Source organism: Gadus macrocephalus, chromosome 20 (assembly GCF_031168955.1).
Source record: "Gadus macrocephalus chromosome 20, ASM3116895v1".
Classification (NCBI taxonomy): domain Eukaryota; kingdom Metazoa; phylum Chordata; class Actinopteri; order Gadiformes; family Gadidae; genus Gadus; species Gadus macrocephalus.
Genome location: NC_082401.1, coordinates 737649 through 752550, shown reverse-complemented (window position 1 = coordinate 752550; position 14902 = coordinate 737649). Strand labels below are relative to the sequence as shown.

At 49.5% G+C, this 14902-nt stretch overlaps 1 protein-coding gene across 1 annotated transcript; it reads right to left on the bottom strand.

The window, feature by feature from the left end:
• Positions 1-9786: 9786 nt before the first annotated feature.
• LOC132448875 (uncharacterized) lies at positions 9787-11824 on the bottom strand. Its single transcript, XM_060040420.1, has 2 exons — positions 11182-11824; positions 9787-10947 (listed from the first exon to the last, which is right to left on the bottom strand). Exons 1-2 carry the CDS (start codon positions 11822-11824, stop codon positions 10499-10501), a joined length of 1092 nt encoding a protein of 363 aa, XP_059896403.1. The 3' UTR covers positions 9787-10498.
• Positions 11825-14902: the final 3078 nt, after the last annotated feature.

Genomic DNA, 14902 nt, shown 5'->3' with positions numbered 1-14902 from the left:
TGAGTGAGGGACGGGAAAGCTTTCTTTGGTGGCGAGGTCGGCAGATAATTTCTTCACGTCCGTCGCCCCCGTCAGCCTGCCAGGGGGTGTGTCTGACTTTAGGGACGTGCAGGGAAGCTGATCGTTCCGCTGGTACAGGTCCCCCAGCAAGACCCAGCCCCGAGCACGGCCGGTCCAGCCTCCACACACTGACAGAGTGCCCACAGCCTTTCGATGCGTGTTTCTTGCAGTGGGTCCCTGGTCCAGTGATGGAGGGGTGGTGGCGATTCTTCCAGGCTGGCGCTGTTGTGGGGGGCCAGCCCGATGAACCCCCTCTCGTGGGTGGCGCTGCGTTTACTCACCGTGCTGGTTCCCAGGCTGGCACTCAGGGTGTTGTCGAGTGATGACAGTGGGTGCCCAAAGAAGAGCTCTTCCAGAGCCAGCTCCGCCTGGTATGCTTTCCACGAGGGGTCATATCTGCCCATGCCCTCGCTGTCTCGAAACGACTCTCCCAGGATGCCGGCCAGGTGGCTGACAACACCCCGCAATGTGGACAGGAGACCCCGGCCATCCTCTCTGTCCTGGAAGGGCACCAGCAGCGCACGGTCCTGGAAGAGCCTTTGCAGAGCAGGCTGGTCAAAAAACTCTCTCGGGTCAAACTCGAAGGGAACATCCTCGCCCTCGAACCGCACCACCTGACACACCTGGCGGAGCCTCAAGTCCCGAATATGCTTTAGGTAGGCAAACGCCCTGCTGGTAAGGGTAGCCTTGAAGTTTGGGTGGCTCAAGCCGTAGGTGACCAGCACCACTGACGGGGTGTTTGAAAGGCTGGTTGTAATGGATGTGCGGGGCGTCCACGTACAGCTGTAAGAATTTGACCTTGCCCGTTTTCGAAACCCTTCCCTTACCTCGCTCAACAGCTCAGCCGCGAGTGTGCCATACAACCGTGGGTTTTTCAGCCTGAGGTCCGGGTTCGTCAGGCTGCTGGGGACAGCGCAGAGCGTCAGAACGTAGCCCCCTGCCACGTTTGATATTTTGTGGCCCAGGTAGTTTTTAAGTGCCGCCAAGCCTTCCGGGCTGCAGCGCGGCAGGGACACATGTTTTTTTAGGTAGCTGTACTGCCTTTTGAGCCTACTGGGATACCAACGTGGCAGGTTCAAATAACCAACCTCTGCGACTATGCCTCTCATGTGACGCACCTGGATCACGACGCCATCGACGTCAAACGTGTACCTGAGGCAATGGGGATTGTCTGGGCTGCTGCAGTGTATAGGGAGGCGGAAATCGGCATGTAGGAATTCACCAAAGTCTCTGTTATTGCCGACCTCACTCAGGAGAGCTTCAGTGTTTCCTGAGGCCACGGTGATGAAGTCTGTGTCCGTGGTATCTGGGGTCTGGTGTGGGGGAGAGAATTGGAGACTTGCGGGAGCCGACATCACCTCAACGTGCAACCTTTTCTGCTATGCCAGAAAAGAAAAGAAAATAATAACGCTAAATTCATAAATGAATACATTTAAAAAAAGCAAACAAAAAACAAACAAACACACAGTTACACCTCACACAGCATTTAACATGTTCAGGCCAGTTTACACAACACAAGCTCAATTCACGCACACATTGCCTATTCATAACAGCCTATAAAACAGCTTTCAAGTCGATCACGATTAATTTGTTTCTTTTTTAGCTTTTCATCGCGTGATCAATTGAGAAGAAGATAGCCTAACACAAAAAAACATGTCACGCCACTAGGGCTGGCCCGAATTATTCGAATACCTCCTCCTCATCCTCATCGTCATCCGCTTATCCGGGGTCGGGTCGCGGGGGGAGCAGCTCAAGCAGGGGGCCCCAGACTTCCCTTTCCCGGGCCACATTGACCAGCTCTGACGGGGGGATCCCGAGGCGTTCCCAGGCCAGTGTTGAGATATAATCTCTCCACCTAGTCCTGGGTCTTCCCCGAGGTCTCCTCCCCACTGGACGTGCCTGAAACACCTCCCAAGGAAGGCACCCAGTGGGCATCCTTACCAGATGCCCGAACCACCTCAGCTGACTCCTTTCTAAGTAAAGGAGCAGCGGCTCTAATCCGAGTTCCTCACGGATGGCTGAGCTTCTCACCCTATCCCTAAGGGAGACGCCAGCCACCCTTCTGAGAAAACTCATCTCGGCCGCTTGTACCCGCGATCTCGTCCGGTCATCACCCAGCCCTCATGACCATAGGTGAGGATAGGAACGAAGATCGACCGGTAGATTGAGAGCTTTGCCTTGCGGCTCAGCTCTCTTTTCGTTACAACGGTGCGGTAAAGCGAACGCAATACCGCCCCCGCTGCTCCGATTCTCCGGCCAATCTCACGCTCCATAGTACCCTCACTCGCGAACAAGACCCCGAGGTACTTGAACTCCTTCACTTGGGCTAAGGACTCATTTCCTACCCGGAGTAAGCAATCCACCGGTTTCCTGCTAAGAGTCATGGCCTCAGATTTAGCGGTGCTGATCCTCATCCCAGCCGCTTCACACTCGGCCGCCAGCCGATCCAGTGAGTGCTGAAGGTCACAGGCCGATGATCCAATGAGGACCACATCATCTGCAAAAAGCAGTGACGAGATCCTCAGACCACCGAACTGCAACCCCTCCCCACCACGACTACGCCTCGATATCCTGTCCATGTATATCACAAACAGGATTGGTGACAAGGCGCAGCCCTGGCGGAGACCAGCACCCACTGAGAACGAAACTGACTGGCTGCCGAGAACACGAACACAGCTCTCGCTTTGGGAGTACAAAGATTGGATGGCCCTGAGGATAGACCCCCTTACCCCATACTCCCGCAGCACCTCCCACAGTTTCTCCCGGGGGACCCGGTCATACGCCTTCTCCAGATCCACAAAACACATGTAGACCGGATGGGCATACTCCCAGGCCCCCTCCAGGATCCTTGCGAGAGTGAAGAGCTGGTCCGTAGTTCCACGTCCGGGGCGAAAACCGCATTGTTCCTCTTCAATCTGAGGTTCGACGATCGGCCGAACCCTCCTTTCCAGCACCTTGGAGTAGACTTTACCAGGGAGGCTGAGAAGTGTGATACCCCGGTAATTGGCACACACTCTCTGGTCCCCCTTTTTGAACAGGGGAACCACCACCCCGGTTTGCCACTCCTTTGGCACTGTACCCGACTCCCACGCGATGTTGAATAGGCGTGTCAACCATGACAGCCCCTCAACACCCAGAGCCTTTAGCATTTCTGGCTGGATCTCATCAATCCCTGGGGCTTTGCCACTGCGGAGATGTTTGACTACCTCAGTGACCTCCACCAGGGAAATTGACGACGACACACCATCAACCTCGAGCTCTGCCTCCAACATAGAGGGCGTGTTATTCGGATTCAGGAGTTCCTCAAAGTGTTCCTTCCAACGTCCGACGACCTCAGTTGAGGTCAACAGAGTCCCATCCTTACTGTACACAGCTTGGATGGTTCCCCGTTTCCCCCTCCTGAGGTGCCGGATAGTCTTCCAGAAACACTTTGGTGCCGACCGAAAGTCCTTCTCCATGGCCTCTCCGAACTTCTCCCACACCCGCTGCTTAGCCTCCGACACGGCAGCCGCTGCAGCCCTTCGAGCCTGTCGGTACCCTGCAACCGAGTCAGGAGTCCTCCAGGATATCATATCCCGGAAGGCCTCCTTCTTCAGTCGGACGGCTTCCCTGACCACCGGTGTCCACCACGGTGTCCGAGGGTTACCGCCCCTTGAGGAGCCTAAGACCCTGAGGCCACAGCTAGCCACCGCAGCTTCAGCAATGGAGGCTTTGAACACCGCCCACTCCGGCTCAATGCCCCCAACCTCCACAGGAATGCCAGAAAAGCTCCGCCGGAGGTGTGAGTTGAAGATACCTAGGACGGGGGCCTCCTCCAAACGTTCCCAGTTCACCCGCACTACTCGTTTGGGCTTACCAGGTCTATCCGGAAATTTCCCCCATTCCCTGATCCAACTCACAACCAGATGGTGGTCGGTTGACAGTTCCGCCCCTCTCTTTACCCGAGTGTCCAAAACATGCGGCCTCAGATCAGATGACACGATCACGAAATCGATCATCGATCTTCGGCCTAGGGTACTCTGGTACCAGGTACACTTATGAGCACCCTTATGTTCGAACATGGTGTTTGTTATGGATAATCCATGACTAGCACAGAAGTCCAATAACAAACGACCGCTCGGGTTTAGATCAGGGAGGCCGTTCCTCCCCACCACGCCTCTCCAGGTGTCTCCATCGTTGCCCACGTGGGCGTTGAAGTCTCCCAGCAGAACTACGGAGTCCCCTACTGGAGCCCCATACAGGACTCCATTCAGGGTCTCCAAGAAGGCCGAGTACTCTGAGCTGCTGTTTGGTGCATACGCACAAACAACAGTCAGAGTTTTCCCCCCTACAACCCTTAGGCGCAGGGAGGCGACCCTCTCGTCTACCGGGGTAAACTCCAACACCGCGGCGCTCAGCCGGGGATTTATGAGTATCCCCACACCCGCCTGGCGCCTCACGCCCTCGACAACTCCGGAGAAGAATAGAGTCCAACCCTTATCCAGGAGTACGGTACCAGAGCTGAGACTGTGCGTGGAGGTAAGCCCCACCAGATCTAACTGATAGCGCTCCACCTCCCTCACAAGCTCCGGTTCCTTTCCCCACAGCGAGGTGACGTTCCACGTCCCCAGAGCCAGCTTCTGCCGCCCGGGTCTGGTCTGTCGAGACCCCTGACCTTCGCTGCCACCCATGTGGCTGCGCACCCGACCCCAACGGGTCTTCCCACAGGTGGTGGGCCCATGGGATGAAGAGAGGGGGGGTGCCACGTAGTTTGTTCGGGCTGTGCCCGATCGGGCTCCGTGGCAAACCCGGCCACCAGGCGCTCGCCATCGAGCCCTCCGTCTGGGCCTGGCTCCAGACGGGGGCCCCGGGCTTCCTCCGGGCCGGGTCACATCTCCTCTTTTTCCGTTATTCATTGGAGTTTTTTTGAACCATTCTTAGTCTGGCCCCTCACCTGAGACCACTCTGCCATGAGAGACCCTACCAGGAGCACAAGGCTCCAGACAACACAGCTCTCAGGTTCACAGGGACACGCAAACCTCTCCACCATGATAAGGTGACGGTTCCAGGAGAGGTTATTCGAATACTCGTTCGGAAAATTTGTATTCGAAGCTTAAATCAGTATTCAGAGCTTCGTTTTTTTTTTTCACGTGCCTGACGTTACCAGAGCGAGGGAGGCAAACTATAAGCGACACCAAGCAGAGAAGCGAGAGGGGTGGAGGAAGAATAGATATGTTTCCCTTTACTTTACAACACAATATTAGCGGGATCTTGGGAGAAAAAGTAATGCTTGGCGAAATGCTAACCTTAGCTTAGTTGTTTGTTTAGGTTCGCTTTACAGCGCTGCGCCAATCAACTGTGACTGGCTTGCTGCAGAGCGTGAGCGTCTTGGGAATACCCGGTCAATATAATGGATATAATAAGGACACATAAGACAATCAATATTCTGTATTTGTTATGGATTTATTGTACAAATTCCCTGAAAAGATGCACGTTCCAGGATGCATTGAAAAGATCCCCTAACGGCTTAGATGACAGTACCCTGGAGCACTCGTTAGCTACTCGTGACTCGTGAGCGTTTTTAAGAGGTTCCTTACCAAAGATGCTTTCGGGAAACGGTGTGAAAACTGTACGATGCTCGTACGACCCACTCTGCGATCCACTTAGGCTAAAGATGCTTTCGGGAAACGGGGCCCAGCTGATTTGGAACGGAACGACAGCTGTTCGCTTCAACGGGGAAAAACTAAGGAACTCCAACTTACTTGGGCCTACTAATTAACGTTCAAAAGCTATTAAATCTTCAACAAAATATGCAGATACTGTCCAAATCGGTTCCAGGGAGTATATATGGATTATTGGGTGTCAAGCAACTATGTTGCGAGACAACCTATTGTTTTTGTGTGAATTCCTATTATTATTTACCTGACATGGGAGTCTATGGCAGCCCATAGAACCGCTTGGTGAAAAGTTGTGAAAATTTGCATACTGGTTCAGGACAACCCCATTAGCCCAACAAGCCAATTTCAGGTCGCTAGCCCAACAGCTCTAGCGCCACCAACATTCATGTTAATAACTTTCGACCCATTCATCCAATATTCACAAACAAGGTAACATTGGATTCCTTGGTCCAAGCCAAGTTCAACGCATCCTTTGACATAATTTTGCGCCATGATTGATTTTCCGCCATCTTGGTTTACGTCAAAAACCTTCAAAATGCTACTTCTATCACAAATTTTGTCCAATCATCTCGGAACTTGGCACAAATGATCTTCAGGCCATGCTTGATAAAAAACATGGAATAGACTTTTCATATTCAAAACCGTTTGCCCGCTAAAGCCAATCAAATTTGACCGCCAAGTCGCCAAACAGGAAGTAAGCCCATATCTCACCAGCCCTTTGACATATCATAACCAACCTTGGTACATAGACCCATGACCCCATCATGGTGACACTGAATGAATTTGGTGACCTTTGACCTCTAGGGGGTGCTGTTATTAATGTCGATGTGTTTTGACTCCTCTCTTTTCACATGAGTGTATTTAAAACTTATTTTCAATGTTTGGTGATACTATCAGACCTCCCCATATAGCTAGTATATTATTTCTTGCAGAAATATCCGCAACAGCCAATGATATTCGCCCGTGAAGCCGCCAAACCGGAAACACACCAATATCTCTGCAGCCCTTTGACATATCATAACCACCTTTGATACATAGACCCATAGCATCATCATGGGGAATTTGGTGACCATTGACCTCTAGGGGGCGCTATAATTAATGAAGACGTGTTTTAACTCCTCTTCACACGAGTACATTTCAAACTTATTTTCAATGTCTGATGATACTGTCAGACCTCCCCATATAGCATATAAATTAATCAAACATGACGGTGCTCATTAATGGGTAGACACTGCATTCGTGTGGCGATAAGCGGTACTTAATGTTTAATGCAACAATGACTATATTTACCATTCCGCCCACTTACAATATAAACTGGATGCTCAAATTCAAAACCGTTTGGCCGTGACAGCCAATCAAACTTGACGTCAAAGCAGCCAAACAGGAAGTAAGCCGGTTCTCATCACTTATTTAACATATCATAGCCAAACTTGGTACATAGACTCATGACATCATTCTGGGGACATCCAATCTATTAGCTGACCTTTGACCTCAGGGGCACGTCAAACAGGAAGTGAGCTCATATCTCTGCAAGGCCTTCATGCATCCAAACCAAACTTGGCTCATAGTCTTATGACCCTGTCATGGCCTAGGGTAACCAGACAATGATGGAGGACAGAGGCGTGGTTCCAGTTTCACAATGATCACGGTTTATTTGACAACATAACAAAAAGGAGATCAAAACGTCGCAGCGTGGCAAGCAGGTAGAGATGCCAAAAAGGAAGGGGGCCTGGACTGCTGGAACAGGGCGCACCATATAGGCCACCAACGCGGCGACTCCGCCCCTCTTCATCAGTCCTAATTGGGAGACAGGCATACCAGTCCTAATTGGGAGACAGGACAATCATAGGCAAGGCCTTGCGGCCGTCACAGACCCTATCCTGATGATGCCCAAATAATTTGGTGTGATTGGACTTTGAGGGCTGCGTTGTTAGCAGCAAGTCCATTCCAGCCCTTAGAAAGCAACTTCAATGTATTGTCATTGTGATACACATTTTCCAATAACTTCCATTGTCAGTTAAATCCAATCATATGTATTTTTTCATGGTCATATCATATACTGTGTTATATAAAACTGATTGCATATCAATCATAATGTCAATCTGACGTACAGCATACAATTAGAACACTATTTCATTTATTTCAATGTTAGTTGCGCTGAACAGCGCTCATTAAAGGGTAGACACTCCACTCGTGTGGCGACTAGCGGTACTGCATGTAGAATAAAACAATGACGTTATTTACAATTCCGCCCACTTTTAATATAAACTGAATTCTTACTGGATTAGATGCTTCGTGAACCACCTCCAGAACGCATGCTTGTTTACATTGTGTCTCTGTTAGGGATAAACCTCGTGTTGAACGTTTACCACTCTCTCCAAGTCCTATCAAGCCAGAGACGACCATACCACAAAGGATCCAAATAGTTTTTTGTCATTACCTGCACAAAAGGTCATCAGATAAACAAAAGATACGCGGAATGAGCATATGTTAGGTCTGCCTAGACAAAATAAATGTTAAATTACAAGTTGCACGACAACAACCCAAACGTGCTTAGGACGTCAAACAAAAATAGCAAATCAATCTAATTTACAATACTGTGCCATACATTGCAAGAATTCGATATATATATAAGATGTCCAATCCAAATCTTCATTTATTTGTCATTGATTCATGTGATTTTATGCAATGCATGTCAGCCAGCTTTTTTAGGTGCATGTCATGCCAATTACCACCTTTTGTGTGCGCCCTGTTGTTTAGACTGGTCCCCTGTTTGTTTTCACGTCTCACCCAGTGTGTTCACTGCCTGATGAAGATCAGGGCCCCGTTTCCCGATATCGATGGATCTTCGCTCGTAAGTTCATTCTCCCGATGGATCTTTCGAACCATCGATAATTTCTTTGTCGCGTTTCCCGAAACTGGGCCCTTACATAGTCGACGCATCGCTACGCATACGCGTCCAAAAGGCTACGCGACGCAACGCGATGCTTCGGCCGCTATTATGCGTCGACGCGTAGCAAAACACGTCCTCCAGATTTTTGATACGCGACGCGCCGATCCATGCAATACCATGCGTTGTTGGTGGGGGCGATACTGCAAATATTGTACGTTAATTTCAACTATAGGTTATATTAACGGAAGAAAATTCGAATGAAATGGCGGGCGAAGAGGAAAAATTGTGCGAGCAAATTAGATTATATGAGCATTTATATGACACTACATCCATGTTACATTCCAACAAGAATGCTTTGGAGAATGCGTGGAGGGAGGTTGCAAGTGCAATGGAAAAATCGGTTGCAAAAGTTAAAACAGACTGGAAAGCTGTCCGGGACAAATACGCCAGAGTGCATAAAAAATGGAAGATCGCGTGCAGAAGTGGTGCTGGGCAAATAACTTTCGGCTATCCTAAAATCCTGACCCAACTTAGCTGGTTGAGCGAGTTCATCCGGCACAGGTCCACCGAATCAAATTTACCGGTATGTAGGCATAATCAACGTGCGTGCGTGCGTGCGTGCGTGCGTGCGTGCGTGCGGAGAGACAGACTGTTTTCAATGTATTTTTACTTGGTCAGGATGTTTGAAAACAGGTGTCTTTCTGTAGGCAGGTGAGGAAGACGATGAGGAGGAGGAGGAAAGGCCTAATTTGCAGGCAGATCAGGCACCTCCATCAACCCCCAACCCCACCTCATCCCTATCCCAATTTCCACTTCTATCTGACCCTCTAACCACTACCTCATCCACATCTCACCCTTCTACCTCTACCTCTTCCCTTCTTCCACCCCACCCTCCCACCGCGACACGAGTGGCTTCTGCTACCTCTTCCTCCCTATCTGACCCTACCACCACTCTGATGACTTCTGCCTCTACCTCTTCTCTTCTTCAACCCCACCCTCCCACCACCCTGACTGCAGTGGCTTCGACCGTTCCTCAGTCAGTTACCCCATCATCTCATCCCCCTACCCCGACATCATCAGCCTCCCGTGGGGGTAAAAGAAAGAGGAAAAGCGTCAGGCCGAATACGGATCCATGCGAGACTGCCCTCCTCGATAGGCTGCAGGATATTCGGCAGGATAGAGAGAAGGAAATGGAGAAGGCGAGAGAAAGGGAGAGAGAAAGGGTGGAAGAGAGGGAGAGAGAGAATGAGAGAGAGAGGGAGAGAGAGAGGATGAGGGAAAGAGACATGAATGACATTCACTTCTCCTTTAGCAATTACCTGTGCCAATTCATGCGAACCCTTCCACAGGGGCAAAGTGCTTTTTTGATGCGCAACATCAAACAGTTGATGCGGGATTATGAGCCAATGTAATCATTTTCTTCTCACCCGATATTCTTTTTATTACTTGCCTTATTTGTTTTAGCTTATTTTAATTAATTACGTAATGTTTTGTGTTCACGTTCTGTGTGTTCATGTTCTGTGTGTTCATGTTCTGTTTGAAACATAAGTTCTGTATATAGCCTCTTTGAGTGAATGAAATTTGAAAGCGTGAGTGAATGAAAAATGTGTGCATGCATGGTGGGTCAAGTTTCTGTGTTTGATAAATAAACCCCTTTTCTCTAATGTTTCCTACCATATAATTTCTGTGGACATTATGCGGCAAGCTTTGGCTATAGGCGTACACTTAAATACACTTAAATAATTCATTCATCTGTCAAGGCAGTAGCTCGTTGTATAAACATTTTATATGGATATGAATTAATGAGTTTGACGTAAACCAAATTAGTTAACTTGTGTAATGTGATAACTAATAAATTAAAAGTCATGCTTCCAAGGGAAAAATACGTTTATTGGTCAGTGCGCATACCCAAACGTAGCACATTGTACTGGTGGGGAAACACGCCAGCATCTGACAGAAAATAATCTGCCAGCTGCTCCCTGACAAGGGCCGCTCTTTGAGATGGTCTGGCTCTGCCGACCGAACACCGTGGTCCGTCGACCATATTCCGGTCCCCCTCAACATGCTGCCTCCACTCTCCAGGCTGGACCTCTCCGGTGTCAGCGGTCCTATCCACAAAGGAGGCTGGCATGTATCTGGCTCGTTCGGTGGATGCCAGGAAGTTGTGGAGAGCCACGCACGCCTTCACAATTTTCACCGCCTTTTCAGGTTGGCAGTCAATTGGACGGCCAAAGATTCGGAAGCGCGCAGCCAATATGCCAAAGGCATTCTCCACTACGCGTCTCGCCCTGGCCTGTCGGTAGTTGTAGATGCGCTTCCTATCCTGCAGGTTAGTACCTAATGAGAAGACAAATAAGTGTCATGCAGGAACACAGAACAGATGAGAGAACAGATGACTTGGCTGACTCCAACTTAACACGGCTTTTGAATAGTAATGGTCAAGTGTGCCATTGCGCGCACTGTGTGCCTGCCTGGGTAGGCTATGCATTTTTTTTCGTTAGACTAATTCATGTATAATTAATTAATGAATAATAAAAACAATAAATAGCTATTCAATATTTTTATTCTCACCTGGATAGGGACGCATCAGGTTCACCTGTAGGGGAAAGGCCTCATCCCCCAGAAAAAAATAAGGACTGGGCGTTGTGATGCCTGGTAGGACAGCAGGGGCGGGTAGATTGAGGTTGCCCTCTGCCAGTCTGGATCCGAAGGCACTGCGACCCAAGACACCTCCATTGCTCTCACGCCCATATGCGCCAACGTCTACATGAATAAATCTATAGTTAGCATCAGCAGCAGCCATGAGGGCAATTGAAAAAAAAACTTTGTAATTATAGAAGTCACTTCCCGATCGTGCTGGAGCTCTGAGTCTGACATGCTTCCCGTCAATCGCCCCGACACACAGGGGAAACTGCCACTGCCTCCAAAAGTCCTCCGCTATGTCCTGCCACTGACCGCGGGAAGGAAAGGCCATGAACTCCCCCTGAAGGGCGTCCCAGATGGCAGAACACATCTCCTCCACGATGCCCGACACAGTGCTGGTGCCCATCTTGTAGCTGGCCGAAAGAGCTTGCAGGCCGATGCCGGTTGCCAGGTACCTCAAGGTAACGGCAAGCCTTTGGGAAGCCCCGATCGGGTTCCGGTGGTTTTGGTGAGAGTCTGGAAGATTACGGATGACTCGCGAAAGGAGATCATCGAACTTTGGCGCCGACATACGAAAATATTGGAAATGCCTCTCCTCGTCCAGGCTTCGCATTGGAAGCACCAGAGAAACAAATTCCCCATCCCGATCTCGTGTGGTATTCAAAGGGCGCACATACCACCGCCTATCTCTGCGCTTCCTGCGTTGTCGTTGCCGATGTAAAAGGAGCAATAAAATGCACTCTTCTTCCGTAGACATTTTGATCGGAATGGCACTCGGAATGTCACCCGCAATATAAGCCGCGAAACACCGGTGATTCTGCTACCGCCCGTGGCGTGAGTGGTGTATTGCATGTAATGCTTTGCCCGCGTCGTTCGCGTATGCTGTGTAGACTATGAAAGGAAGCGCGTCGCTCGCGTCACTCGCGTCGTTTACGCACGTTGCTCGCGTCGACTATGTCACGGCCCTTAACGTGAACGCGCATTCGCTGCACTCACGACGTCGTAGGATTGTAACTGTCTACTGACACAGTGCTGAAATGGGCTCCGTAGGAGGGGGAGTCGCAGGAATGTCGCAGGAAAATTGTGTTAAAAAGGGTTAAAATATCTCCCCATCAAGGACAACAGCAGAGTAGCCTACGAAAAAAATCGACTGCAATTATATGAATGCTAAAGACATTAAAACACAATTGATTAGGCTTAAGCCGACATATATCAGTCCTAATCCTGAATGCACTGTGCGTTTCATGGCATTTCCCCCCCTGAAATAATTCCATATGACAAAAAATTAAAAATAGGCAATGATGTTTGATATAGGCCTACCCTTAACAAATTAGCTGTTTAACATTACAGAGTGTCTGATTGATTGTTAATCATGTGTTGATAGTGTAGTGTTGTAGGCATTACGCATCAAATTAACAATCGTTGACAGGTTTGATTAATTAGTCTCTGAACATAGGCCTACATAGTGCAAGGGACAATGCAGTACGTCAGTGCAAATAATGGCTGGGAGACAGCGTGTGCTAGCGCTAGAGAGAGAGAGAGAGAGAGAGAGAGAGAGAGAGAGAGAGAGAGAGAGAGAGAGAGAGAGAGAGAGGCGTCCCCGGAGTCGCCTTGTTGCGATCAATGGCCGAATCCGGGACAACTTTGACCCCCTCGAGGTCTACACTGACGCGGCAGTCATACAGCGCTACAGGCTGCCCAGGGAGGCCATCAGACAGCTGCTTGGGGCGATCAGGCAAGACCTCAGACGTGCTACAAGGAAGAGCTTTGTGCTCACGCCGCAAGTGCAGCTCTTGGCCCCCCTTGGCCGCCCTCCGATTCTACGCCACAGGGAGTTTCCTGCCGGTGGTAGGAGATGGCCAGGGCCTGTGCAAGGCGTCAGTGTGCAGATCGTTCCAGGCAGTGACATACAGCCTCCTTCGTCTCGTACCGCGACACGTCCGTTTCCACAGCAGAGACGAGATGGGTGCGACCCAAGATGACTTTTTCCCAAGAGGTCGTTCCGCATCCCACAAGTGGCCGGAGTCGTGGATGGAACTTTGATTCCAATTCTCACGCCCCACGTTGATGGCCACGTCTACATCTGTCGGAAGGGATATGCCGCTGTCAACTGCCAGGTGGTGTGCGACCATCAGGGCATCATCCTGGATGTCGTAGCGAGATGGCCTGGAAGCACTCACGACTCCTTCGTGTTCCGCGAGTCCTCCATCGGACGGCTGGCTGCAGCCTCCAGGGGAGAGTGGCGGCTCCTCAGAGACAGTGGCTATCCGCTTAGGCCTCACCTGTTCACCCCAGTGGCTAACCCGGGAGACGTCCACGAGGAACAGTACAACGAAGCCCACCATCTGGCCCGGTGCATTGTCGAGCGCACGATCGGCAGGTGGAAGTTGCGCTTCCGATGCCTCCACAAATCCGGCGGAGGGCTCCAGTTTGCGCCAGCCAAGTCGCGTGCTGTGATCTGCATGACAGCAATGTTCCACAACATTGCAGCCAAGGCTGGGGTGGCGTTGGGTGAACCGGACGAGGACGAGGACGATCCGTTCTTTGGAATTTGGTTTGGAATCACGCCGAAGAGTGATCGCGGCTTTTTTTTAACCCCCCCGTTTTATTTTGGCCATTTTAACATCTTTATTAATAAATTAATTAATAATCTTTATTAATCACCAAACTAAGAACATAAAGGCGCAATGCGTTTTAATAAAACGCATCCAATACACGGAATGTCCGATGGTGACGCCACTGAGGCTATAGCTAACGATGCTCTTAGCGTCCTACGAGTACCTACGAGTACCCCTGGAGTACTCGTTAGTTCTGAGTGTTTTCACGACGTTCGTTACCAACGATGCTTTCGGGAAACACGGTGAAAACTCTACGATGCCCTTTCGACGCACTTCACGATCCACTTAGGCTAACGACGCTTTCGGGAAACGGGGCCCAGATGAGATCGAAATGTTGCCTTGTCTTGAAGTAAATAAATGTGCTTCTGGGCTTTTAACAGTGGGTCTTCCACTATATCTGATAAAATCGTCGAGCACCTGTGGATTACTTTTTAGGATGTGCGCATAACTCCTCTCTAAGACACCATTACAGAATCTGTGTCAACATTATTTGAGTAAGAGCATAGCATTCAGAGTATGTTCACTTCATCCTGATGGTAATTGGGATTGTACCACTGATTAATTAAGACCCAGTCAGTCAATGATCATGAAGAGTTTAATTATTGTGGTTAATACTAAGAGATAGGCAGCATCGTTTCTGTTAAACCACTCTGAATAAACAAGCAAGTACTCAGGGTTTAACCATATAAGTGATGATGAGTGATGTGGACAATACTGAATCATACCTCAATTAGTGCTAACCTGGCAATCCCTAGCACAAAACTACTGATAAAAGGTAGTAACAAACACACACACCACCTGCTTTTAATACTCTTAATGCATGTATACAACATTGTTATGTTGTCTTATCCATCTTGTGACATGATATCGTAGGTACGATACGATGTGTTTTTATTCATATCTTACAATCTAGTTGTACAAATTGACATTTCATTTGAAATTAAGATATGAAATAGGAGAAAACCCCAAAAAGCTGCAAGGAGCTGCTTGTCGGCGGGGAAACCTGAGACAGGACAAGACATAGGGTAGAC